The sequence below is a fragment of the Desmodus rotundus genome, chromosome 9 (genome assembly GCF_022682495.2).
Source record: "Desmodus rotundus isolate HL8 chromosome 9, HLdesRot8A.1, whole genome shotgun sequence".
Lineage (NCBI taxonomy): Eukaryota > Metazoa > Chordata > Mammalia > Chiroptera > Phyllostomidae > Desmodus > Desmodus rotundus.
Genome location: NC_071395.1, coordinates 97,806,732 through 97,834,187, shown reverse-complemented (window position 1 = coordinate 97,834,187; position 27,456 = coordinate 97,806,732). Strand labels below are relative to the sequence as shown.

Genomic DNA, 27,456 nt, shown 5'->3' with positions numbered 1-27,456 from the left:
GGTGAGGACCAGATCAGGGAGTTGTGACGGGTGGAGGTGACAGCTCTGGCGGCCTTGCTGGACCTGGGCTGGGAGGTGACAGAAATGACGGATGGATGGATGGCTGTGGCCATGCCATAACAGAGGAAACGTCACAGAAATGGGCTTGGTGGGGGAAGGAAGGATAACGAACTCAGTTTGGGACAAATTGAGTGAAATGTGCCAGGGGCACGTGGGCAGTGGACTCGAGGTCCGGCCTTCAGCCAAGTTTTAAGCTGGCGATACTGACCAGGAAGGCGACAGGACGAGAGTGGGCACTGGCTCTCGACGTGGGCGAGGTCACCCTGACGGACTGGACTGGACTGGAGCGCGGAACTCTCGGGAGCGATCGCGCGGCACAAAGCCAGATTGCCGGCGGGCTGTCTGGGGTTTATCAAGGCTCTGAACTGCGCGAACAGAGTCTTCTTTTCCACGTGCACGCCTAATGCGTCTTCTGAGCAAATGCTTCGACTTGTTTGCTCTTGCTGACGGAAAATGCAATGGTGTGTGGGCCACATGAGGCTTTGGAACTGCACAGACCCGGGCTCCTGGCCCGGCTCCCCCATTCTGTTTCCCAACGGCAGAGTGAAAGAATTACATCGGACGTTCAGAGTGGGTAGGGCGGCCGTGGGATGTATGTCTCTGCTTGGTGACCTCAGCCCCGCAGCGTATTATCTAAGCTAAACCAAAGGCTTTTCTTGGTAAAGATACATCATTCATAAAATTTACATCTTTAGGCCCCAACTAGCGGGTTTTAAACTGAAAGTGTGTGTTGATTAATGTCTGAGCTGACTCTGGCATTTCGATTACTGAGAAGGGGACTGGAGCGTTCTAGACGACAGGGCACATTTGTTTTTCTTCCCACCCTGACGGTTCGAAACAAGCAAACAAACACGGCTGGTCTAGGAACTGCAAATGCCCGATCCGCTCAGGCTCTCAGAGATGCACGATCACGCTCAGCCTAATTTAGAGACGGTGGAGCAAATCCAAGGACCAGTTTTATTCTAGTCTACAGCCACAGTTCTTTACACACATCTTAGTGGTTTTGACAGTGCTACTTCTGAGCAGACTTTACATGAATCCACAAAAGTTAATATATTAAAAATAAAACACACACAATAAAACAACAGGCATCGGAGGCTCGGAATCATGCAGGGAGGGGTGGTCTGGTTGGTGTTACTACTGAGCACCTTGCCCATTTAAAAATTCACCGGCAAACATTAGTTCTGTTCCTCACTCCCATGTAATTCACCAACACGAGAGAGGTCTAAAACACACACACAACACCAATGGATAAGCCTCAATGAAATATCAAACCAACAATTCCATTGATCAAACCCATTAGAAAATAATCAATATCAGCACCTGATCTAAAGGCAAGGTTGTCTCATTTATGAAAACACCAACAGAGGATTAATCAACAGAGCAACTAATATGTCAATCTTAATATAAGACACTGAGGGAAAACCGAAAATAATACATTTAAATACCACTCCACTGAGCTAGCATATAACCCATGGACTACAGACACATGAGTTTCTGTCCGTCAAACAACGCCTTAAATATGTTTCTATCTGGAAACACAAACAAACAAGGTACACCGGGAGGTGGAGAAGGAAGGTGGAAATGTGAATGTGTGCGTCTAACTCCACAGTTTAAAAGTGAGCATCACACTGATCACACAGAGCTCAGTGACAACGGTCGGGCACCCAAGAAGCACCACCACAGTTCGCCGGGAGGCGCGAGGCTGCGCAGAAGCCTTCCGTGGACAGCCAGCCCCGCAGCACGGTGGCGCAGACTGAGCCCCGCCTGCTGCCGGGACGGCCCTGAAGGACGCATGGCAAAGGTGCAGAGAGAAAGTTGGTTCTTTTGAAAAAGTTAATGATATCAAAATACTTTTCCACCATCCGTAAACCAAACGAGGTCAAGTAGATGGCCCAAAGCAGCACGAAATTCAGAGTCACAGGTTGGCAGGAAAAGTCTGGAAATCTGCAGGTTTTAAAAATTGGCAATTTCTCCATGGCTAATAAAACTATCAGAAGAGGTACAATGTTTGTTTCTTTGTGGAATGTTGACAGCTCGCCGCAAAAATTCGCATGGATGAGGAACTGCGGAGATGTGCGTCAGTGGGACACTTTTTAAAAAGTTACAAAAAACTAAAGTTACTATTTAAAAAATAACCATGTTATGCCAAGGTGAAACATGGTGAAAGTAGTATAACTTCTGTCCATGATTCTTTACACGGCTGATGGGAACGTGATACGATTTTCTCTTAAAAAAGGAAGCTTCGCTATTGCACTGACTTCGACAACCTGCCCTAGTCATTTAGAAAAATCATGTAGTAAAATCTCTAAAATCAAAATACAAAATTCTGGTTTGTAAACATCAGTTGGCCAAGTCTACCCAGAGTCCTGCATGATAGTGGAATGGAATGAATAATTAATTTACTGCCTTATTTATGTGTTCTGGAAAATTCCAGAACACAGCGCCTACACTTTCACAGTAATTATATTCAAACTATATACGGAAAGTCAGTGCAGCTGTCTCCTCCTTCTTCTCCTCCTGTGCACCATTCGGCTCTTACCCCATTCTCAAGTGCCATAATTGAAATAATACTGGTTTGGAGACCTAGTACAGGTGGCTCACAAATGTCGCATAAAGTCCGTGGGACTTCGGTAAAGATATTTCCAAATGGCATAGTAATGCACCGCAGCTGCCGTGGCCACGAACAGGTGCCAGATGGCGTGGGCGAACGGAATGATGCCGTCGCTCTTGAAGAACACAACTCCCAGGCAATAGATTAAGCCCCCACAGGCAAGTTCATGAAGTCCATCGGTGTTATTCTGTCAACAGAGGAAACAAAAAGGTTTTGAGGTTACTCTGAAGTGACAAGGTAAAGAGATTAACTGCAATTTCCCCTGAGCACCCTAATTTTCTAGACAACAAAGGAACCCTGCATAGACAGACTCCCAATCTGGAAATATGAACTAAACTTAGAAGTCTCTCACATCCCCACCTGAATTACCCTTTGGGCTGAACACCATTTTTAAAAAATTGAGTTTACAGAGAGAGAGTAAGATGGATTTGTTGATCACTTAGTTATGCATATTCATTGGCTGATTTCCATGTGCCGTGACTGGGGATCAAACCTGCGACCCTGGCGTATTGGGACGATGCTCTAACCAACCGAGCTACCTGGCTGGGGCTGCGCTGAACGTCTTGCTGGAACCAAGTAGTGCAGTTATAGGACAGGCCCCACAGTAAAGAGCAGCACATTCTGCTCATCTAGGGCACATCCAAGCAGACTGACACAGTATCCAGACACAGTAGTTCATTTTAATACAGTACTATGTTACATAGATATTATAGTAATAGAGATCCTTGGCTTTCATCTTCCCCTTTAAAAGATTTCTTCCTACTAGGGCACACCCACACCACTCCATTTATAACCTCAGCCCAAGTTTCCACTTCCCTTTTTCTCCCTCAAGCCCTGTTCTACACTGATTGCTTTCTTGAGACTTTGTCTGCCTGTGTGTTTATGACTTCTTTACGGCTGACACAGGAAAGTCATAGCTAGACGTAGTCTCGGAGAGTAGAGATCATAGGGTACAACATACTTCCTAACCTTCCTGGTGAGGCCAGGCCTTTTTGTCTCTGAGCCTGGACTTCTTAGCTTAGCGGGAAGTTAACAGGCATGCGCACTTTAGCACAAAAAGGAGAATTTTTAGGCCACTCTTGGTTTTCAAAGACCTAGACCCATCTTCCAGATTAAGCTGGGTTCTGTGAATGAGCAGAGAGGCAGGGCTTAGGGAGCTGATGAAACAAGTCAGCCCCCTGGATTCCTGGGCACTAGGAACAGACAGGTCTTGGATTCTGCAGGGGAGGTGGAAACCTAAGCCAGGCAGTGGCAAGGCCTTGCAAGGGAACAAGTGTGTGGGTGTCCCAGAGGCCTGGGCACTGACAGGTGTGACCTTTTGAGCCTTGGAGCAGGTCCTGTGGCCAGTTTAGCCGGGAGCATGAGGAAGTTCTAATGCAGTGGCCTATTTGAACGGGCCCCATGGGCCTAGGCCAAAGCAATGGCAGCCATGGATGACCATGATTGTAAGAACCCGGCGGGAGGATCTAGGGCCGGGGGCGAGGATCAGTCTTATCTTTGAAACTCACATTAAGCTCCCACGTTTTTGGTAGGATCGAAAGATGGGAAGGAAGCCAACCCCAAAAGACCATACCAGATTTCTCATTAGTCTTGGTAAGATGGAACTCCAGCCAGGTTTATTTTTACTTAACACGTGTGCGCACACACATACACAAACACTATTTCCTAAAAGTTCTAAAGCAATTAAGATCCATTAATTATGCAAAATTCTCTGTGTATGTGCATTAGAAACATTTTTCTAGAGGTTGATTAAGGCTTTTGTTGGATTCTCAGATGGGGTATGAAGGGCAACGGGCAAGAACCACTCGTCTGACATGACCTCCATATTTTAGAGATGAAAAAAAAAGACCAGAGGAATGAAACAACCTGAACAAGGTCACATGGCTGGTCATGGACCGGGGTACCTCACTTTTTCATTCTGCTGAATCAGTAAGCAAGAGACCAAACCAGGGATGTGGGTTGGTTTTGATACATATTCTGTTAGTAGTTAGCTCCTCAAAATACCACATTTACCTTACTGACTTTCCAAGAACCAAAACATAGTTAATCCTAAAACGAAACAAAACATTTCCTTCATTGTCAATGTCATTACTGTGTTCCTAGGTACGAGGCACCGTATGAAGCCCTGAATGTACGTATCCATTTAATCTTCACAACCCTGAACTGGGTACTGTTATTACCCTAACTTTACCGCTGAAAAAAATAAAACACAGGATGAATAATTTGCCCAAGGCCATGTAACTTTTGAGTGTCAGAAGCAGGATTTGAATCAAGGTGTTTTGGTTCCTGAACTTACATTTGCGGGGCGGGGGGGGATGTTAGGAGGGGAGGAGTCATTTTAAAAACTGATGATTAATTTACAGTGTGTAATACATATATCTTAAGTGAACAGTGTAGGTTTTGATAAACATACCCACCTACGTAACCTCCTATCAAATTACAGAGTTATCCCAACCCTTCAGAAAGTTGTTGTTACCCCTACCCGATCCTAGACAGCCCCCATCCACTAACCATTGTTCTTACTGCTATTACCACAGACTAAGTCTCTCTGCTCTAGAACCTCACGTGGTAGAATTACACTGTATGTACGTTTTTCTGTCTGGCTTTTTTGCTCAAGATAACGTCTTTGAGTTTCAGGCATGTGTGCTTATGTATATTAGCCATTTGTTCTGTTCTACTGTTTAGCATTCCATGTATATATTTAACAGAATTTACTCATCAATGCTTTCCATTTGGGCGCTTATAAATAAAATTAATATTAACATTATTTTACAGGCCTTTTGTAGATATGTTTTTATTTCTGTTGGATAATACCTTTTGAGTCCTAAGTGTTTAATTTTATAATACCCTGCTAAGCAATTTTCTGAGACTTCTGGTCAAGATGGCAAAGTGGTTATGACATTTTACACGGCCCCCAACAGTGAGTCAGGGCTCCAGTTATTTTACATCCTTCCCAGTATTTGTTGTCAGTCTTTCTAATTTTCACCGCTCCACAGCGCGTACAGTGGTAGCACATCAAGGCTTTAATTTCCACTTCCTTGAAGACTAATGACTTTGGGCACTTTTTCAAAGTCTCGCTGGATACTTGCATATCTTTCTTTATGAGTGTCTATTCAACTCTTTTACCAATTTTTATAGAAGTGGCTTTTTATTACTGGAGTGTATTACATATTCAAGATACATGTCCTTTGTCAGATGCATATAGAGAAAGCAAATAATTTCTCCAGACGGTAGCTTGTGTTCATTTTCAAGTTCATCGATCTTTTCTTCTGCACTATCCAATCTGTCATCAAGCTCCTCCAATAAATTTCTTTCTTAACATATCATGGTTTTCAGATCTAGAATTTCCATTTGGTTCCTTCTTGCAGTTCCCCATCTTTTCTGAGACTCCCCACCTGGTTATTCCTCGCTTTAAAGCCCTTGTATGGCACCTCTGACATCTCCATCATCCTCGGTCTGTTTCTAATGCCCTGTATCTCCTTTGATTTGTGCGTCATGTACGTCTGCTGCTTGCTTATCTGGAAATACATGTTTGCTGTTCGTGCTGTTGCTTTGTGGGTTCCGACAGCTTGTGAGGTTCTTTTTGGTCTGGCCTCTGTCTAGCTCAACACCTTGATCACAATTTACCTGCACAGTCCCCCCCCCCAACCATGCATGTACATACTCAAACAAGTACATACACACTCACGTTCCAAACAAGGAACTACTTTCAATTCTTCAAAATGCTCGTGCATCCCCCCCGCCTGGCTGGTATCCTCTACCTATGCCAGCTGCATCACCCCTACTCTCTCGAGGCTCCCACTTGTCTTTCTGAACCAGCTCAAATAGACTTCCTTTGGCACATCTGTCTGGCGTTCCCACAGCAACCTGTGCTTCCCCCAGTCAAAGACATTGCAAAGCTTTATTATAGCTTCTTAGTTCATTTGAATTGTATTTGTTTGAGATAGAATTTGATTAGAGGCACCACTGTAAATAAGCTTATTACTTCCAGAACGTGTTTTACTATATACGCTACTTATCTTTAACCTGAAAACATGCACAAAGAGAGAAAACAAAAAGAGAATAAAAGAAAAACCAGCCCTGGCTGGTGTGGCTCAGTGGATTGAGCACCAGCCTGTGAACCGAAGGGTCGCCAGTTGATTCCCGGTCAGGGCACATGTCTGGGCTGTGGGCCAGGTCCCCAGTTGGGGGCGTGCAGGAGACAACAGACTGATGTTTCTCTCCCTCTCTCTTAAAATAAATAAATATTTTTTAAAAAAAAAAGAAAAGAAAAACCAGTCATGAAATAGTAAAGTACATGAATCTTTCAGGAAAGCAATAGTGTAGAAAACTGTTTTTTAAAAATCAAATGTACTGGGTGACATTGGTTAATAAAATGGTATAGGTTTCAAGTGAGTACAGTTCTATAATGCATCATGTATACCGGGTCCGGCAGAAGTAAGGCCTGCCTGAGTGTGGTTGGCAGGGTAATAATATGGGTGCAATAATTTACAGTTTTAATTTGAACATTTCACCTAAAATGTCATTCGGAGTGCTTGAGTGTGATATTGTTATGTTCCAGAATTACACGCTTATGAGTTTGCAATAAAAAGGGGTGTTAGTTGTGCCGGCCCCTATTTCATGGTTGATTCTAAGCTCTGCAGGGGCAAGTGTAGCGAATATCCCGCTTGATTATAACATTAGTCACCTGCTACTTACCACTTGTAAAAATGACAATTAGTGATAAAGATACCGGATAAACCTGCCTTATGATACCCAGAGGGAGTTTACTTGAAGTTCTTCTCCAACGACTGACTGATCACCTGTCTACACAGACCTCGCTTATTATGTGGCTTCGGGTGTCCTCAATCGCCCTTTAACCGCACGGCCTTGAAGACAGATTTTCTCCTTTCAGCCCTTCACCCCCACCCCCGCCCCGCCCCGCCAGTCCCAGTTGCCTTGGCACTAGGTAATAGTTCAAGCCGTCATAAACCTCATTATCTCAAAGAATACATTTTATTACATTCTCCTGAGATACATTCTCTGAAAAACACATAAGGAAACCTGCAACTCCTAAACCTTTCACAGGTGTTTTCTCGGCCGGGCCAAGAACTATGCACAGTAAAACCGCATCGTTACAAGCTGCCTGTGAGCTCAGGAGTGAAGCTCTAGGAGCAGTTCTGACCACGGCAAGCTGAGAAGAGAGTTCAAACGGAGCACTCTGTGACCCCCTTAGTGAACACGGTGGCCAGTGCCAAAAACGTAGAGGAAGACGCTGCAGTACACACGCTGGAGGCACCAGTCACCAGCCGGGCGGAATCTGAGGCTGTGATGATATGTTTTTGTTCCAAGCTGACAGATACACGTAGATCTCTCAATGGTGTTTGGGTTTGAAAGGGAGTTCAGAATGTACCCGTGCAACCGCCCCCTACCGGTGATGCGGCACTTTCACCCATCAAAGACCCCGAGGGAAATATTCAGGCAAAGTATAAAAAAATAAATAAATAAGCACCTCCCCAGAGAAAGAGAAACAATATGACTTATAACAAGTGAAAGGAAAAGTAAGGTGATGAGATTTCAGAAATATCCAATAAAACGTTGAACCAAAGAACCTTTTAAGGTCCTTCCAATTTTTAGGATTTAAGAAGTCAGTAATTTATATTCTCTCCATTGAAACAATCCTCAGAATGTGCCTTCTTCCAGTTTAGGGTTAGGACACTAAGTAATACCCACCTTCACATAACCTCACCCCTGACTGGGGTGAAGAGTGGGAGTGAGGGTGGGATGAACAGAAAGGTTATCCCAAAAGAAACAAACACAGACAGTCACCAAATAGAAATAAACACACGTAAATGCATCATTCCCCCCCCCCGACTATAGACAGTAGCTAGTATAAGTTGCTGGCTCTTGGAATTTGTATAATTTTTGTGTCTCTAGCTAATGGACATACAGCTTCAGAAAGAAATGCTACATATATCTATAGACATGTTATGAGTCCTAGTGATTTAAAACGAAGTAAGGCGGAATAACTACAATTACGAGGCCGTTCCTTACCATTGATGTCACCACCAAGGCTGGAGAGAACCCCATTGTGAGATAGAAGAACAGCTCAACCACCTTATACCTGCAGATGGAAACACAGTTAATTGAATGTGTCTATTCCTACAATACTTAGACCATTTCCACAGCAGTTTTCCCTTTTCCTTTAAGGTAAAAAGTAAACACACCTATTCAAATAATAAAATGCATCTTCCCAGGAGGACACCATCAAGCTTCTGACTAAAACACTCTAGCTGAGTCACAATAAACTAGCATTTCTTTTAGGACTGAAAAGGCGTCAGACTCCGGTGCCTCGTGGAAACTGTTTTCTGCCACAGCAGCGACTGTTGGGCCCAATCCACCACGCGTTCTCCCTTCCAGCCCCAGAGTGCCTGCCTTCACCACCATTCCTCTCCACTGCGGTGAGAAACCGGGATCATGAGGGTGGGCAGGGTGCAGCCTGGGCCTAGTGTGTAGCAGTGGCAAAGGGAAGTGGCCCTGAGAAACAAAAGGCCTGCCTTTCTGTTTGTCTCTTTACCTGCTCAGAAAACTCCAATTTGTAAGGCTCATCATCACATGAGGTTACAGAATGTCTGAAACTTAAGACGTATTGAAATGCCACTTACATTTCTGCCTAATCAAACTAGACCTTAAGTTCCTCAAAGGCAGGGGCCGAATTTATTTATGTTTGGACCTGCAGGGCCGAGAGCAGTACCTGGCACAAGGTAAGTCCTCCCTAATACCTGCCAAAGCAAATGGCCAAGTGTGCCTCGCGTCTCATTCTTGGTGTTTTATACTCAGAGTCTACCGTGAAGTAACCCTGTCAGGGAACCGGGGAAGAGTAGGTTTGTAGGCCTGGTTTACGTTAGCCGGCCTGGGATAGGAGAAAAGATAGCAGTCTTACTTCCTATTTTATATCCAAGGATATAAATTAGGGGGTTGGGTTCAAGAAACGAACTGTCTCCTTGGACTTATATATACTGCATAACACCACGCAGAGGTGCTAATTATGCTAACAAAAATGCACTGAAGTGAATTTCAACGTTGGAGAGAAGTTAGCAAAAACTACCGTTTTCTTCTGAAAAGGAAAAACAATGCAGTGCTTTGTGGTAAAGAGCCATTCCGTTCAATTCTGAGAACCGTTCTGCCAACCACAAGAGGTAAAGAACTTAATAAACTGTATCCAATGACAATGATTTCATGGGTGTGAGTCTCTCCAGTTCAGGCACGTGGAATCGCGAAAAGAGCCACGAAACAGGAACTAGGACACTTGGGTCCTAATTGCAGATGAGTCACTAATTAGATGCATGTCCTAAATGTTCTCATTTTTTAAGCATGAAGCTGGAATAGATGACTTTGAAGATCTCCTCTTGAGCTAAGATTCTAAATATATACAAGCTTTCCTTTTGATATTGCTTAACACTTAGGACAATGAGGTACAAAGAATGAATTGTAAAAACGTGCCCCATGGTTGGAATATAAAGTTTAGATGCCCTTCCAAACATCCCCCTTCTCAGGGGATCCTAGTTGGGAACATCCTCTAGGTTCCTATCTAGGTAACGGCTGTGCCAGGCACTTAATATCTGTTAGCTTCAATCTTCCTAGGAACCTTGAAAAGCAGTTCTTTTTCTCCCGTGGTAACTGTCAATCACAGAGGACAAGGCTGGTCTGCTGATAAGGCCGGTCTTCCTGAGGATGTGAAATGAGGTCCAACCGAGCCTAGAATGCCTGTCCACCTCGTCCCTCAACCGCACCACAGCACACGCATGCCAACGTACTTCTCTCCGCAGGAATCTGCTCGCCAGCAACAAATACCAAGCGGTTCTGAAGATTTGTTTAAAACGATATATTTTCTATTTATGTATTTCTACTATTTTCGAAGTGCAAATATAAATCGTGATGGAGAAGAAATGTAGGCAGTTAATTTGAAAGCTATCAAAGGTAAATCATTTTCTCTTACTTTTCATGGTAGAGAAATACATAAATGGTTCCTCCAGCTGCCATGAGCCAGATAAACCAACGCATATGAGATGCCAGGGGTCCAAGTTCACGGAGATTTAACCTAAAAATGTAAACATGACAACAAAGAACAGAAGTGATAAATGAAGGGAACTGGTAGAGCCTGTGTTTCCCCCTAGTCTTGAAGGTCAGGAGGAGGCCAGGAAGAAAAGGCCCTCAGCACCCCGGAGGCATTTGGGTAAGTTGGGTGACATTAACAAGTCAAAGATAAAACTGTCACTTGACCTGTACGACTTAGGCTAGCTCCAATGTGGTTTAAAAACAGAACTCGCTAACAGGAGGTTTGCAGAAGCAGCCCCAGCTCACCCGTGAGGCCCGACCTGCCTTACCGGGCAGACTGCCCCACAGCCTGTTGCCTCACTGTCTCAGACGATGCATTTGAGAGCAGATTACTTACAAAGCTCAGTGAGAACCCTGAACAAGCTCCCGAACTGGGGTCACGTAACCACAGCGGATCCCTAACACACAGATCAAGTGTCTCCGTTCTCCGTCTCTCTTCCAAGAGAGAACACGAGAAGAATTAGCCCAACATGTATTATAGAAGACGTTTTCTTAGAATTGTACCATGGGCTCTTGTGAAGCCTGAACGTTAAAATGTTGCAAATACACTTACACTAATTTCACATGAAGGATAGGAGAAAAAAACCGATGTTCTGACTGGCTATTACTATAAAACTAATATTTCCAAATGGAAAAAGTACCACCTGTTTATCAAAGATGACATGTGAACGAAATGTCTACTATAAATACTTGATCCCTCCGTCTCCATTTAAAATTTGTATTGACTTACTTTACACTGAGGTATACTGCACAAAAGCCTTCAAGCACTCTCCCCCCAGTGTAATGCAGACTTATAACTTAGTAACAGGTGCTGGAGAGAGATCGCACTTACTTTTTACCCCAGTAGATAATTGGGTTTCTCCTGCATGGCAGGTGCTGCGTTACTCACATCTGGAGGCCTGCTCTTTCTAATGACTATGGTAGTTGATGGCATCGTGCGAATTTCTGAGCTTTTAAAACTGGACCATGTCTTGATAGGGAACACAAATGTTTCTTTAATCACAGGTTTCAAAGCAACAAAAGATCCCATCTGCTCTCTCTACCAGAAGGGCAGCAAGATCATGGGAACTGACCAGAGGACTAGATAGTTTAAATAGCTAATAAATTTGGCTAGTTCCCCTACTCATATAGCTCAAGAAATGAGAGAAACACACCTCAAATATAGTAACTCCGGGGCTGTGAAGTGAACTGAAGACAAACGGTATAAATTTCAAAACTGAGCGTGTTTCCCTCATACATATTTACAGCATCTCCCCTTAAACGACGAGATGTCTGAGTGTTCTGAACGGCAGCAGAAGTGTACAGAGAGACTGGGGGAGGCAAACGTGATGTATATCAGAAGGGAGGGAGCTACCTAGCGCACAAGTTCAGAAACGTCCCTTGAACGCTCCAATGCCAGATACGTATTTTGGAGAGCAGTGGCATTCTCCCTTTAAAATCAGCATTCGGACCCAAGCAAGTCAACGTGGGACAAAAGTTGCATGGATGTACGTGCATGGCGGGGAAGAGGGGTGCGTATCTGCGTGGAGGCTGGACACAGGGCCAGGAGGAGGGGAGAAAGGGGGACTGGGGAATTCTATCAGCAACCCGCTATCGTCGGAATGGAGAGCCCGTATCTTACCACGGCGCGTAAGAAGCGGCGATGAAGAAGTAGATGACCATCCGGTCACACATGTGGAAACAGTGCTCCACCGTCCTACGGGGCAGAAAACCAGGTTAGGCGGCATTTACGGGAAACCGGACGGGAAGTACGGCCCCACCACGCTGCGATTCGCGTTCCCGCTCTCGGTTCCCGTGGTACGGGTGCCTGGGCCTTTGAAGCCACCGGCTGCCTTTAATACTATGAAGCCACAAGTGAGAGCTTTACATTACTGTTAAGATCACACGTGCACGACCTACTCACCGTGTATGAGAGACACGGGCCCACCCCACAACAATCAGGAACTCTCAAGTGGCCAAAATAAACGAACACCCAAAACCTGTCTTTCCTGAGGTTTTCCGTTTGTTAAAATCCCATCGACCAGAAGGTGGAATTCTCTGAGGGCAGGTCACCCTCATGCCCCCGTCCCAGTGCGGGCACTCCCCGAAGTCACAGTCGCCCGGTCTTTTCAGAATGTCTCTAGAGAAGCTGTCACTTCGAGTATCTCAGTGTGGACAATGCGTCATCATGCATCAGTCTGAGGGTACTCACACACTAATTTAGGAACAGCAGTACCAACAACAACAAGAGACGTTTGCTACAGGAGGGTGGCCGCCTGGGTTTCCACGCAAGTTCCTCCTCCCAAACCTGAATCTGCTGTGCAAAGGACTGGCTCACTGAGCTCACTGTCCACAGTGAGCATTACTGTGAACTATTGCTATTATGTGATTACTATCGCAATTACTATTGTGAAAGGACCGTCCACAAGGCGGACTCGCCGGAATCTGCCCCTTCCCGAGGAAATTTCAAAGTACTGATGCGCTGGATCGCCTCCACCCCGATTTCGGTGTCCGCGGGGTAGAAGCCATGATTTGGTGAAGCACTAGCTTGTGCCCCCCGCCCCCCACACACACACAGTGGCGACCAAATCCGGCTGCGGGTGTTTTAGTCACAGTTAGTGTTAGCGAAGAAGTGAGAATAACTTAGCTCCCGGGACGAAAAAGGCAAATACTACACTAATGCTTCTCAAACCTGACTGCCTATCAGAATCCCTTGGGGAGCTTCTAATATCCGGTCATGGGCCCCAGTCCAGAAGATTCTAACTTAAAGGGGCTAGAAAATGGAGGAGAGCATGGAGGGAAGAGGAGAGTTCTTTTTTTTTTTAACCTCCTTAAATGACTATGATCCCTAGTCAGGGTCAGGCCTTTCTCATTTTGCTTTTTGAACAGCGATTTGCAACTGGTGTGCCCCAAGAATTTTTAAAACACACAATAGCCATATCTGACTGTTCAGTCCGGGGCACTGACTTCTTTCCCTACAGATTATAGAACCAGAAAACAGCCAAACAACAGTAGCCATCTGGTGTGAATGAATAAAAATTATACCTATTTTTTGTCAGATCAGCAAAAAATATTTTGGGTGTGCTGCAGAATTTTAGTAAATTAGTTTGTGTGCCGGGAGCTGGAAAAGGTTGAAAATCGCTGTTCTGGACTGTTAAGCACTGTTACAGCAGGTACAGTCGGACCTGCAATTTTATTCGAGATTCTCCGCCCACCTCTGTGACCCTCACTTTCCTCCAGATAAAGTAGAAATAAGAACACCTGTACCGTCAAATCTGTGAGAGCATTAAATGAGATGATGTGGCTGTGTGTTCAGCACAGCACCCAGCACATAGTAGGACGTCAGTGAATGATACTTCCCTTCCCTCTTTTACTTAAATTAAGGCAGAGCAAACACCCACACGTAAACTGTGCTCCTGAAACCTAACTCTTGTTAACCAGCGTTACCCCAGTAAATGCGATCAAAAGGAAAAAAAAATCCACACGTGGCGTATGATTCTAGCAGTGTTATTTCAAGGTTCAGCGGAGTCTGGTTTCTGTTACACCTTCTCCAGCCCCTGGCAGGCAGGCCCTGGAGAGCGGAGTAGGCACCTACAACTCTTTATTGATTCCGAAATCGAGACATCAAAGCCAAGTCAGCTGAGGCAGCCACAAGCGCTGGACTGAGCCAAGAAGATAATGAAGTGTTCTGGCCTCTGGGCTCCGTGACAGTGTGTCCTGAGGAGCCAGGACAGGTACTGCTGATGCTTTGTGAGTGCGCCCCACGGCTCCCTTGTGACTCGATGCTGTGGTTTTATTTTAAGCCCAGGGACCTGTCACCGCGCAGGCAGAGGTGGCAGACTGCACAGTGTAAGCAATATTGTAAAAGATGGGGGGAAAAAACAAACAAACAAAAGCCTCCGGGCTGGGAGTGGGAAGTCCTGGGATGATCAGAGTCTGCGGGTATCACTGACCCAGGTGAGTCAGGCCACACCTCTGAGCCTGTTTCCCCAGGTGGAAATTAATGGGTTTGGATTAGGTGGTCCCTTGGGACATACCCAGCCCTAACACTCCCTGGGACTCTAGGGCTCGACATGTGAGGAAACCAGTAATTTCTCATACATCTCCTATCCGGCTCCTAAATAACGCATGTCTTTTTACCGTTAGATTGTTTGAACACTTTGGGATATTTTTGCACGTTCTGTAAAACAAAAAGGCCTGTGCTAATGTTGTTTTAAGTCACTCTGAATCTGCTCTGATTCCTCCTTTTGTGAGAAGAAATTTTGCCCTTTGGGCTGTGCCGAATCTGTTTCATAAGCAATTAAATGGTGAGCTACTCCCTTTGTATTCCCCTAAATTGCTCCTTCGCTCAGAGGAGGAATGCTTTTATGTCCTTCTCATTGAGAGGCTAGGGACCACAGTGTTTTTGAAAAGTGCCTGACAGTTAACAGTAGCAAGATACGTGAATTGTGTGTGAATAGATACAAAGGATCTAATTTGAAAAGCTGAATTTCATAAGACCACGAACCCAGGCTGATGTATACCACCTAACACCCCACGGCCCTAGAGTCTTCTGTAATTTTCAAGTCACTTTCCCACGCATAATCTCGTTCGGCTATCACAGTAACCCCATGAGTCAGGCATTATTCTCCTCACGTTAATGATGAAGAAACTGGGGCTCCACGAGATCAGGGGACTTACGCAAGATTCAAGTGGCAGGGCTGGGACTCAAACGCAGCTGCTGCTGCCGCCTCCGAGTTCAGCCTACTGGGTCACTAGCCCCCAGCTGCTGTGCCCTGACCATCAAAACATTCTCTGTATCCATGATTCTGTCTCTGTTCTTCTTTGCTTAGTTTGTTTTTTAGATTCAGCTGCTGATAGATAGGTATTGGTTGCCATGTAATTGTTCATAGTTTTGATCTCCTTACTGCACCCGACAGCCCGGGCGGACAGGTGTCAGGATTTTAACGTGTACGTTCTGGGGAAGGATTTTAACGTGTGCATTCTGGGGAAGCAGTCCGGTTTTGTAGGCGGTTTCTGAGCAAAGGCCGGCTTTCCTAGAAAGACATGGGGGCCCTCAAACTCCATCTAATCCATGGAAAACTTCCTAAATAACAGGTCAGCCCTGCCGTCTGCAAGGCAGGGAAACGTCTACTCTCTTGCTTCGTGTGACCAGAACCTGCCGGTACAGGAGGCTACCCTGAGTCGACTATTCTGATCTTCTGATCTAGCGAGCACTCCACTGTACCTTAAGTGGCTCTTTTTCCACGATACGATGTGAAAGACTGTGGAAACGATGAAGAGGGCGCAGAGGCCCATCCCATAAATCCACGCCGTTATCTTCTCCCAGCAGTCGTCAGACAGCCGGTGGAGGAGGGCACTGCCCACGATGGCCGGCACAATGAGGAACTGAGGGAGAGGCAAAGACAAGTGAATGTCCTGGCTTCACCAGACTGAGACCTTTGTTACCAACACACATCCCGTTGCCTGGCTGGACCACTGGTTACCCCTTCCCCGACTGAAGACATCTCCATTGCTTCTGAGTTTTGGCAATTGTGAATACAGTTGCTCTACATAAACACCCACGTGCAGGTTAAAAAGAAAAATGCATAGGTTTACCAGGGGTAATTTTAGAAAGGTCACTTCAAAACAAGCATGTGCCTTTCCTGGGGAGTCCCTAGAGAGACAGATGAAGTAGTCCTTTGGACAGGAAACAGGTGCTGCTGTTTAGGGCTCAGGAATTGTGCGTAACTTGAATTCAAGTCAACTGTATTCAATGGCATAGGTACATAACCTCCATGTTGTACTAACACTATAGCATGATGTAGTCTGTTTTAAACACTCTTCGTAAAGGAGTAAACTGGTCTCCTTTTCTATTTCTTCCCCTTGAAAGTCTCATTACGTGCAACTTTCAAAGGGAAAAATGAAACCACAAAAAGGGGGAAATTTATATTGACACAAAATACCAACAATATGACATTAATAGTAAAACTATGAAAATGCGTATTCACAAATATTACACACAAAATGAAGAAAAGCTCCAAAGTGTTGTTTCTGAGCAGTTTTATTTTTTATATATTTTTCAGTATTTTCTAAGTTTCTTATCATGAGCATGTTTTGATTTTGTAAGAAAAAAAATAAGAATTTAGAGTAGCTTTTTCTTCAGCAAGAAATAACATTTGTACTGAGGAGCACGGCCACCATGGGGGTGGGGAAGATGTGGCTACCAGTTTCAGGGGATCATTTAGTAATAAAAAGCACCTTTTTCTTTCTTTTTTTTTTCTTTTTTTTTTTTCAATTACAGTTGTACCAATTTTCCCCCCTCCGCCCAGCACCCCCGCTCCCTCAGGCATTCCCACACCATTGTTCATGTCCATGGGTCATGCGTAGGTTCTTTGGCTACTCCGTTTCCTACACTGTACTTTATATCCCCACAGCTATTCTGTGACTACCTATTTGTACTTTGTAATCCCCTCACCTCTTCACCCATTCCCCCAAGATCCCCCTCCCATCTGGCAACCATCAAAACGCTCTCTGTATTCATGATTCTGTCTCTGTTCTTCTTTGCTTAGTTTGTTTTTTAGATTCAACTGTTGCTAGATAGGTATTTGTTGCCATTTAATCGTTCATATTTTTGATCTTCTTTTTCTTAAATAAGGCCCTTTAACATTTCATATAACAATGGTTGGGTGATGATGAACTCCTTTAGTTTTTTTCTTGTCTGCGAAGCTGTTTATCTGCCCTTAGATTCTAAATGGTATCTTTGCTGGGTAGAGCAATCTTGGCTGTAGTTCTCTGCTTTTCATGACATTGAATGTTTCTTGCCAATTCCTTCTAGTTTGCCAAGTTTCTTCTGAGAAATCAGCTGATAGTCTTATGGAAAATCCCCTGTAGGTAACTAACTACTTTTCTCTTGCTGCTCTTAAGATTCTCTCTTTATCTTTAACCTTTGGCATTTTAATTACAGTGTTTCTTGGAGTGTGCCTCTTTGCATCCTTATTGTTTGGGATTGTGCTTCCTGGACTTGCATGTCTATTTCCTTCACTAAATTAGGGAAGTTTTTTTCATTATTTTTTCAAATAGATTTGCAATTTCTTGCTCTTTCTCTTCTTCTGGCACCCCTATGATGCAAATGTTGGACCACTTGAAGTTGTACCAGAAGCTACCTACACTATTCTTGTTTTTTTGGATACTTTTTTCTTCTTGTTGTTCTGATTGGTTGTTTTTGCTTCCTTAAGTTCCAAATCATTGATTTGATTCTTGCCTTCATCCACTCTACTGTTGTTTCCCCCTAAATTGTTTTTTATTTCAATTAGTATATGCTTTGTTTCTGACTGGATCTTTTTTATGCTGCTGAGGTCCTCACTAAGTTCCTTGAGCATCCTTATAACCAGTGTTTTAGAATCTGCACCTGGTAGATTGCTAATCTCCATTTCATTTAGTTCTTTTTCTGGAGTTTTCATCTGTTCTTTCATTTGGGCCATGTTTCTTTGTTTCCTCATTTTGGCTGCCTCCCTGTGTCTGTTTCTATGTATTAGGTAGAGCTGCTTTGACTACCTGTCTTGGTAGTGTGGCCTAATGTAGTAGGTGTCCTATAGAGTTCAGTGGCACAGCCTCCCCTATCATCCAAGCTGGGTACCCAAGGTACACCCTTCATGTGGACTGAGTACACCCTCCTCTTGTAGTTGAGCCTTGATTGCTGTTGGCAGGTCAATGGGAGGGATTTACCGAAACTAGTCAGTGGCAAGGACTGGCTGTGACCACTGACCACCAACCTCTGATGTCCGTGGAGGATCAGCTGTACGGGGACAGGGTGATGGTGCTCTGACATGGTCTGTAGATGTCCACTGGGTGTGCAGGCTCTGAGATTTCCTGATGGTTGCAGGCCAAGGTCAGTCCCCACCAGTGTTTTGCCTGGGGCCACCCTGCCTGAGCTATGAAGCAATCTGAGATGGCTGCCATTTGTGCTGGGCTTGGAGATTCCTGGGAGAAGCTAAGATATAAATCTAGGCTGGTTGCTGCTAGTGCCAGGCGTGTGGCCCCTTAGCAAGAGGCATGGGGGCTGGGGGTTCACTGAGGCTGGCTGTTGCTCATTTTAGAGGATTTAGGAAGTTGTGAACATGAGACAACGCCAGCCATTCATATGGAAAAGCAGCCTGGGTAGGAAGGAGTCTTTGGGGATCTCCAGGGTGGAGCAAACAGTGTTAGCCAGGCTGCTGGAGTCTCATATATGACACCAGCCTGACAGCTCTGTAGCTTTATGAGGGGAGGGTTCAGAAAAAGGACAATGGTCCACCTTTCTGTCTGGGAGAAGTCTGTCCCCCAGCTCTTGCCTTGATGCTAGACACTTCACTTTCCCCCTGTATGCCACTGTTTTCTCTCAAGCTGGAGCTCAGAGGGAGTGTGTCTGAGTAAGTCTGTGTGTGGGTTCTTTAAGAGGAACTGCTTGGGGCTCCAGAGGTTTCTTCCACTGACTTAATCTTTGCTGGGTTTTGTAGCCAGAAATTATGGGGGCTTATTTTCCTGGCACTGGAACCCCAGGCTGGGAGGCCTGGTGTGGGGCTGGGACTCCTCACTCCCAAGATATCCCTCCTGAATTTTTATCCACCACGTGTGGATGTGGGACCACCCTGTTGTGCACCTCCCCCCTCCTACCAGTCTTGACAGCTGTGTTTTCTTTCATCCCACAGCTGTCAGACTCCTGTTCAACTCAGTATCTTAGAACTCTGAGTGATGGTTGTTCTATATTTTAATTGTAATTTCGATGTGGTTGTGAGAGGAGGCAGGTTGTGTTTACCTGTGCTGCCCTCTTAACTGAAAGTCCCGAAAGCACCTTTTTCAACACATTGTGAGCTCTCCTTGTTAAATGGATATAGCTGACTGTCTTAGAAAGGCAACTCGTTGCATTCCAGGGTGATGGTCTTCATAAACAGATTTATTTGGTTTTCCTATGACTAGGGTACTTCCTGGTGTTTATTTTAAAGACCTGGTCAAGGAAAGCAAGTCCAGGATGAACAGAGATAACTGTAAGTCAGAGCAGGGGACACGGCCACACAGTTTCTGGTGACGCGACCCAGCACCGATACCCTGGTAGGTTAAGTCTCAGAGATGGGTAAATCTCACTAACCCGGTGAAGGTTTCCAGAGATGATTGCTCCTTCCTCCCTGCAAAGCCTCTCGGGAAGAATGGAAAAGGCGGGAAATGCATACTCACTGCATGTGTGTAACAGTTAGCAGCATGTTCGTAACAAGTTGGTTTGTAGCGGCCATTGGCTGGGGCCCGGTGGTTCATGAACCTGGAGAAACAAAGAGACATCATGCGAGAACAGCATGTGAAGAACAGCGGGTGGGCTGCCCATGGTTGTTTGGTCTGTTCTAAATGAAGAGGTGACTGCTGGGAACACCTAGTTAGGGCGACAGAACCGAAGCCACTAAACAGGTGTAAACTGAGCCCGCAGCCATGATCTGAAAGCGAGTGCCCTAGTTTATTCTTTCAGTTTATTCAAAAGAAAAACCTACCAACCCAAGGCAAACAGAAACCATATCCACCCCTTCAACTGATACCCACCACACACACACACACACACACACATACACACACACACACAGCATAACCAGATCTGAACTCTTCACGGAAAACAAAGCAAGGGGATTTTTCTAAACTGCAAATTCCAGTAATTGCCATTAAATGAAAAGGGTTACGATGCATTTGAAAGGTTTCTATTTTCTCTCCCAAAATTCATGAGGCTTTTTATACGTATAGATCTTCAAACCCCACAGCCCACGATCAGCCAGCCTGTCCAACTAGTTTCACTCTGTTGCGTTACCTGCTTTCGGCATCAGACAGCTTGAATAAATGACACTGGCTGCCCCCAAGCCACCTAAATGAGAGGTACATTTTCACCGGCATCCTTCCTGAATTAAAAGAGTCTGCTTCAAAACTCTTTGGCTAGTATATGGCTAGCAGCTGAAACTTTGACTATAAAATTCAAATATACACACAAATACGTGTTTTTCTACACATGACATGCACACATTTGTGTGTATCTAAATATCAGAATCTGCGACACATACAGACACATACCCAGATTCCACACTTCCCTTTGGGCTAACTCTGTGGCGATCGGCAACACTGTGAAAAGCATGAGTGCCACAGAACCTGGAGAGACCGACAGCATTCTTCCATTTCAGCGTGTAGGCGAGGGTCCCCCAGCCCACCCATACCCATGCCACGTGTCATGAGGGATTCTGGTTCAGGCTGCCTGTCTTCTCTGGGAAAAGGGAGATGTAAACTCAGGAACAGAAGCCAGCAGCTGCCTGAGAGAAATAGACACAGAAGAGCAAGCGGAGGTAACAGAGCCCGGGCAGCGTTCCGGTGTCAGAGGCCCCGCTGCATTCCTGTGCCCCAGCCTGCGAGGTGTCAAGACAGGCTTTGCACCATACATTATCCTTTCACTCGAGCTACTTTCGGGTGGGGGAGGGGTGGGTTTGGTTATTTGCCACAAGAGGTTCTGACCAGTCACACCTTATTCATTAACACATTGAAAAATGGTACCAGGCTGAAGCAAATGGCAGAGCCAGGTAGCCAAAAAGAGGCTAAAACACATGGTCCAGTCATTCTAAACAGTGTCCAGTTTATGAACAAAAGATCAGCACTTTTTCCCTGAATTAGGAGAGAACATTATTCTTAGAGCAAATAAATGAAAATAAAATGGCAGCCCCAACTGACCCACAATAGAGTTCAAAAGGAAAGTCCACGGGGGAGTGAACTTGGGAGAGTGAAGGACCAGCGACAGGTAGCTAACTAGTGTGTAAATACGCGGATATACTTATTGGGTGGCATTGAGCAGGTGGCCTGAGAACAGCTTATGGGAAGCACACAGTTAATGGCTTCAGAATTTATTCTCCCACATAAATAAATCTTTCTCCCCTGATAATCCCTTCAATAATTTCACTAATTTCCTAAGGGATGAGAGTGTTGCTATACAGCTCTTATTAGTAAAAAAAAATAATAATAATAATGATGCTCTTGGGAAGAATGCTTTAAACGTGCCCCAAGCATTCAAGGATGTATCGCATCATTGCCCTGAGACCAAACGACAGCACTCTGAGCAGCACGCCCCACGGGGAATTTTAAAGGGTAAAGGGCAAGGCTCCAGGATGGCAGAGGCCAGGGTAAAATGGAGAGCGCTCTGTGCAGAGCGCAGCAAGGCGGGTTTGTCTACCCACCACCAGGCTGCAGACGAAAATAGCAATTTATATCTCTGGCAGCCCCATCTAAAAATAGTCAGACCATTACACAGCAGTGGGGATAGACTTTCACATTTTCTCCTAAAAGCAGAGAAGCTGGGTGACCAGGTTTGTTACGGCTTAGTCCCTGCCCACCTGGAATCACTCAGGTTAAAAATAAACTCAGAAGTTGTGGAGAAAAATGGCCCACCCATGTGACTTCAAGGAGTTTCTGTTAGGGACAGAACCAAAACTGGGCAACAGGGACAGGTAAGAGCAACTCTGCTAAGAGCAGATCACTGTCTGGGGCCAGCGGGGTAGAGAGCTCAACCGTGTTGTTGGGGAATGCACGCTGCAATTTCCCCATTTCTCCCTGCTCTGTCAGGGTGCAGTCTAGAGACCTAAATGATGTAAAATGCAAATCAGCTCCCACACACTGAGCCTATTCTCTCCCCGCAAAAAAAAAGAATAAGGAAGGTTCTCCAATGTTGTGGAAAGCAGCACCCACTTCTGCAAGGCCCCTCTACTGAAGGCGGTGTACCCCTAATGGTTACCCAGGGCTAGACTCCAGTATCCAGCAGGCTTTGGAGGGTTTGAGGGAAAGGTGGTTTAGTCCTGGGTATGGAAACCGCACTCAATAAAGCTATTATTTAGGCAGGTTTTTTCACTCATTTCCTCACTTTCTTTTGTCCCCCCTTGCATCCCCCTTGTCCAGTGTCCTTAGGCCTATGCTGCCCTCCTACCCCCAAGACTGAATTTCAAAACTGTGTGGAGAAAGAACAGATAAGGACCTAGGGACACTTCTCAGCATACCTTAAATTTAGCCCAAAGGGCTGTGCCTGCTGAACGTACATGGATCTGCACCCCACCAGCAGATCTCAGAGGCCTAAGATCCAGTCCCGGAAGTTGTCCTGGATTCCTGTGTGTTCCTGATTCTCCAAACGCCAGTGCTGCCAACACTGCCTTCCAAATGTGTTGCACACCAGTCCACCTCTCTGCAGCCCTACAGGTCCGAGCTAAAATCAAGACAAGGACCTCTCTGGGCTATGAAAATACAGATTCTCTTGCTTGGTCTCCCTGCTCATCCCCACACAGACTCTCCTCTTCCTACAGCAGCTGCAATCCTCTGTAGAAACCAGACCACATCACACACCCTACGTTAACTTAAAGCCTGCCTTTGACTTCTCAAAGTGGTCCCTGAGTGGTCCGCAAGCCCGGAGGGGTCCAGCGCTCATTTCTTCCCCAGACGCAGGGTCCTGCCTTCCTCACTCCCCATCCTCTAGCCATACCACCTTTCTGCTCCTCAAACCACCAAGGCCTTGTCTGCCTCAGGACATCTGCATGCGCTGTGTATTTCTGCCTAGAACATTCTCTGGAAAGCTCAGCTCTCCTCCCTTTCAAGCTCAGCGGAAATGCCACCTCTTCAGGTTTTCCTCACCACCCTACCTAACGTATAACGTATCACTTCAGCCCTCTACCCTCACCATATTCAGTAAGATTTTTTAAACTTGTTTTTTTTTTTAATTTCACTTTTTTTCCCACTGTAATGTGAATTCCATGACAGCCACCTGGTCCACCATCTCCTTTCTAATCCCAAGCACAATGCCCAGTTTATTGCTGAAGCTTAATAAATAGGCGCTGAATGAATGACTAGAAAGACGGACATTGTGGCATAACTGTCTTATCTGAACTGAGAGATACCCCACGGTTATTGGGTTCACTGGGGGTGCAGCAGCTTCTGCACATAACAAAGAGAAACAGACTGTCTTGGAGCCAAAGAACTCAATCTTGCATAAAGAAAATCCTTAAAGGCCCAGACCATGGGAATTCTAAGGGCTTCTTCAACCTCACTTGAAAAACGGGGCAACATAAGCTAAACCCTACGCACCATCAATCGTTAGTTCCCCTTTATGAAATGAGCAGATTGCCAGAAGTGGGAGCAGTGGTGGGGGACATTTAATTTCATTATTAAATAAGGGAGAAGGCATTTTTAAGAACACGACCCCAAGCCTGTGATTCAGTGTGCTGAGGACATGTACAAAGAAGACAACAGGAGGTCCTGGAAGACTTGTTACTCCTCTAGAATAAGATGTTTCACCTCCTATTCCATTTGAATGGTCACGGACTGGGGCTGAGGAAAGGAGCGCCCCATTCCTTGGATGTCTGGTCGCCAGGCTGGAGAAATGAGTAGGCACCAACCAGACAGAGTAGAAGCTGCTGTGGGTCCTTGGCCTCTACACTGCGCACACAGACGTTGCAGTGCGCGCAGTGAGACAGAATGAGGTGAGCTGGCAGCGTGGGTGACAAAAGGGACAGGGAACCGAACCTTTGGATCTGCCCTTCCCTAGCTGTGTGACCAAGGCAAGTTCCCTTTTATTCTTGGACTCCACCTGTTCTTCTGGTACAGTTGAGGATTAGATGAGCAATAGACAGGGGTGGGCACAAGGAGGGTTACAGTTGTTCCTATGGAAAAAGACATGCAGGTGGCAATTATTACAACAGCTTTATTAACTCAAAACCATGTCACAACTGTAAACCCTCTTTTGCTCACCCCTGTACACAAACACCCACTACCTGGCAAAGGTTGGCTCAATGTCAGCAGTTATTCCAATCAGCCAGATGCCGTGAAAGGGAGAGGAGGACTGGGGGCGGGGAGGAGAGGAGGACAGAAATGTAGAAGGGATAGAGCGAAAAAGAGAATGTGCTGGGCCCCAGTGGAATTTTTCATATCCTAAGCTCTTTTAAGGAGCCCGGCGTGCACAGAGCCCCCCACTCGGGACGGGGGGCTGAGCCCTTGCAGCCCTCCTCCGCAGCAATGGCAGAACTCTGCCAGCTGCTCCAAAGCTACAGGGACCGCCAAGTTTCCATTGTGAACAAACCGGCAGAGTGTTCAGGTTTTCTTGTCATTGGGGCAGAGCCACAAACTACGGCCTGATAAAATGTTTCTATTGCAATCAAATGCTCTTCAACGGAGTCCTGATAAATCTATCAGAAGGAGCACACGCATTAAAGACAGTGCCTGCCTCCCTCTGTCCCTCCGTAATCTACCTACTTGCAACTGCCCTGAACGCTCAAAAGATGTATAACGAACACGGCTTTACATGTTGAGAAAATAGGACCCCTAACATTTCAGTGTGTGGACCACAAAACCCAGGACTTTTTTCATTATATTACTTTTTTCCCTTCAGGCTTCATTTCTAAGTTCAAATTGACCCTTAGAAATAATCTTTCCAGTCTAGTCTATGATACAAAAACAAGAAACTGTGGGATGACGGAGTCTTTAAAGGAAATCGGGACAGGTCTAGATGTCATGTAGAAAATAACTTAAATAGCCATTGATATTGTGCAGCCACTGGGAAAATTACAAAGTCTATGCTGCAGCAGAAGAAAATACCTCTGTTTTTCATTTTTAAATGAATAAAGTAGAGCGTAAAATCACATTACAACTGTAATGGGTTAGGGTCCAGCAAAAAAAAAAAAAAAAAAAAAAAAAGATATTTCAATCAGATGAAACAGTAGGATCCTAAATATTTTCTTTTTCATTAACACTGTTTTAATGTTTGTGCAATGAAGAGTGAAACAGGCTCTTTTCTTTCTTTCTAGAGTACAATTCAAAGGATAGGAAAGAAATACAAACACTTAATCAAATAAGGAAGGGTAGTTTCACAGAATATTGCCACTGTTCTCTGAAAACAGGAAGAACACAGACATGCAGAAATAAAACCAAATCAAACAAACCACATGCACAGGGCTTCGCCAATCACGCCTGAACGCCTGTTACATTCTCCCTTAAAAAGCCCCCCAGTCTTCATTCCTGCCTTCGTGGTCCAAAGCCAGAAGAACGTCGTGGCTCCTTTTTGCCCTTAGCAGCACTGATATGATGTTCCCAGTGGGGGAACAGTGCCAGGCATTCAACACCTTGAGTGGTATTCACAAGTTAATCCAAGTCTTCAAACTGATCGCCCTTCTCGTGGCAGAGTCCACCACAAGTCTTCCTCTGCATTTTGGGCTCCTTTAGCCTTTGGGACTTGGGGGAAGGAATAAAATAAGCATAATGGGTGAGTGGGCACTGAGGGATTAGGAAATCGGAAAGAAGACCAATGCACTTCAAACGTTTAAAATAGAAGGCCGTGCCTGCACACTCAACAATAACCGCCTGGGAAGACTGCGTGCATTCCTTTTCTCTCCGATTCCCCTGATTCCCCAAGTCACTGCACGCTTAGCTAGCTCGCTGGTGAGGTCTGGGAATGGGAACGGCTGCCAGATCCAGACAAAGAGATGGAGAATTACCACAAACACAGGGGAGGTGAACTTTCACCTACTTAAACGAAGAAGAATTAGAAAAAAAGCTCAGAGCTTCCTCTCTGAACCTTGGGCCAGCCTCCATCCACTGCTCAGAGGCAGAGACCCTGCGTCGCGGTTAAGGCCACGGTGCCTCCCCGGGCTGGCGTTCTCACGGGCTCTCCAGTCAATGAGCAGCCTGCCATCCTTCCGGTGGCGCCTCCTCGTTTCCTAATACAGGCGCCCCAACAGCAGATCTCACCACCCGAATGCTAAGTGGGCCCTTCGCAATGCCCAAAATAGCACCGCCCTGGGGCGCTAAATAAGCCTGAGGACCATCAAGGCCCGGACGTGGCCAGGCAGGCTAAATCAGTGAAGTGTGCCTCAGTTTCCCCTGTTGTCCCTTTAGAGACAAAGCACCAAAACCGCCCAGCACCCTAGCTTTACCACGGATCTCGCTGCAGGGCGCAGCAACTACCCGGCCCTGCTTCCTCCAGCACCGGGAGCCCCCCACGCGTGGGTAAAGGGGTGGCAGCCAAAGCCAGGGTCTGGGCACTCGGGGGCGGCACCTGCGGCTGGGATTCGGGTCTAGCAACAAGCAAGAGCTGGACGGGGATCGGGCGGTTAAAGCGGGTGAGCAGTGGGATCTCCTGGGAGGAGGGCAGGTTCTGGGTCCGGGATCTGGAAATCCGAGGATCGTGGGTCGAGAGGGGGAGACGCGGGTCTGGCACCAGATCTCGGTCCTCCGAAAGAGGGGGTCGCCCAGGGACTGCAGGGGCAGGGAATCCCCCGGGGGCTGGTCTCCCGCCAAGGCGCGGGATCCACGGGGGGGATGGATCCAGGTGGGGAGCAGAGACCCACACACACGGGAGGAGGTGGAATCTGGGGCCCGCTCCCAGCACAGGCGGTGGCTTGGGGGCTCCATCCCTCTCACCGCTGGAATCGATTCTTGAACCGCATTGATCCTCAGCTCCTCCTCGCGGGCCGGGAGCTCCGTCTCGTCAGCGCCAGCAGCCGGGCGCGGGGCCCTCATGGGCTTGGGCTGCTCTGGAGGCCGCCCGGGTGCCCGGCGGACCGCTTGGCAGGGCAGGGCCGGAGTGGGCCAGGCTGGTGGTCGGGATAGGGCCGGGGCCAGACCGGGCGGCTGGGGGCGGGAGGGAGGCCGCTTAAACGGCAGCACCTCCCGCCTCCTGCCTCCCGCCTCCCGGCTTCTCCGCC

General features: G+C 46.2%; 1 protein-coding gene across 2 annotated transcripts; it reads right to left on the bottom strand.

Moving 5' to 3' along the window:
* Positions 1-983: 983 nt before the first annotated feature.
* MMD (monocyte to macrophage differentiation associated) lies at positions 984-27,456 on the bottom strand. 2 transcript variants are annotated; one of them, XM_024573257.3, is made up of 7 exons: positions 27,173-27,456; positions 19,943-20,024; positions 15,978-16,138; positions 12,393-12,467; positions 10,653-10,754; positions 8,708-8,777; positions 984-2,861 (listed from the first exon to the last, which is right to left on the bottom strand). In XM_024573257.3, the coding sequence occupies exons 1-7, from the start codon at positions 27,196-27,198 to the stop codon at positions 2,661-2,663; spliced, it is 717 nt and encodes a 238-aa protein (XP_024429025.1). In that variant the 5' UTR covers positions 27,199-27,456; the 3' UTR covers positions 984-2,660. The 2 variants fall into 2 exon arrangements, with proteins under 2 accessions (XP_024429025.1, XP_045038269.1); XM_045182334.2 differs by lacking the exon at positions 10,653-10,754 and having other exon boundaries at positions 27,173-27,450.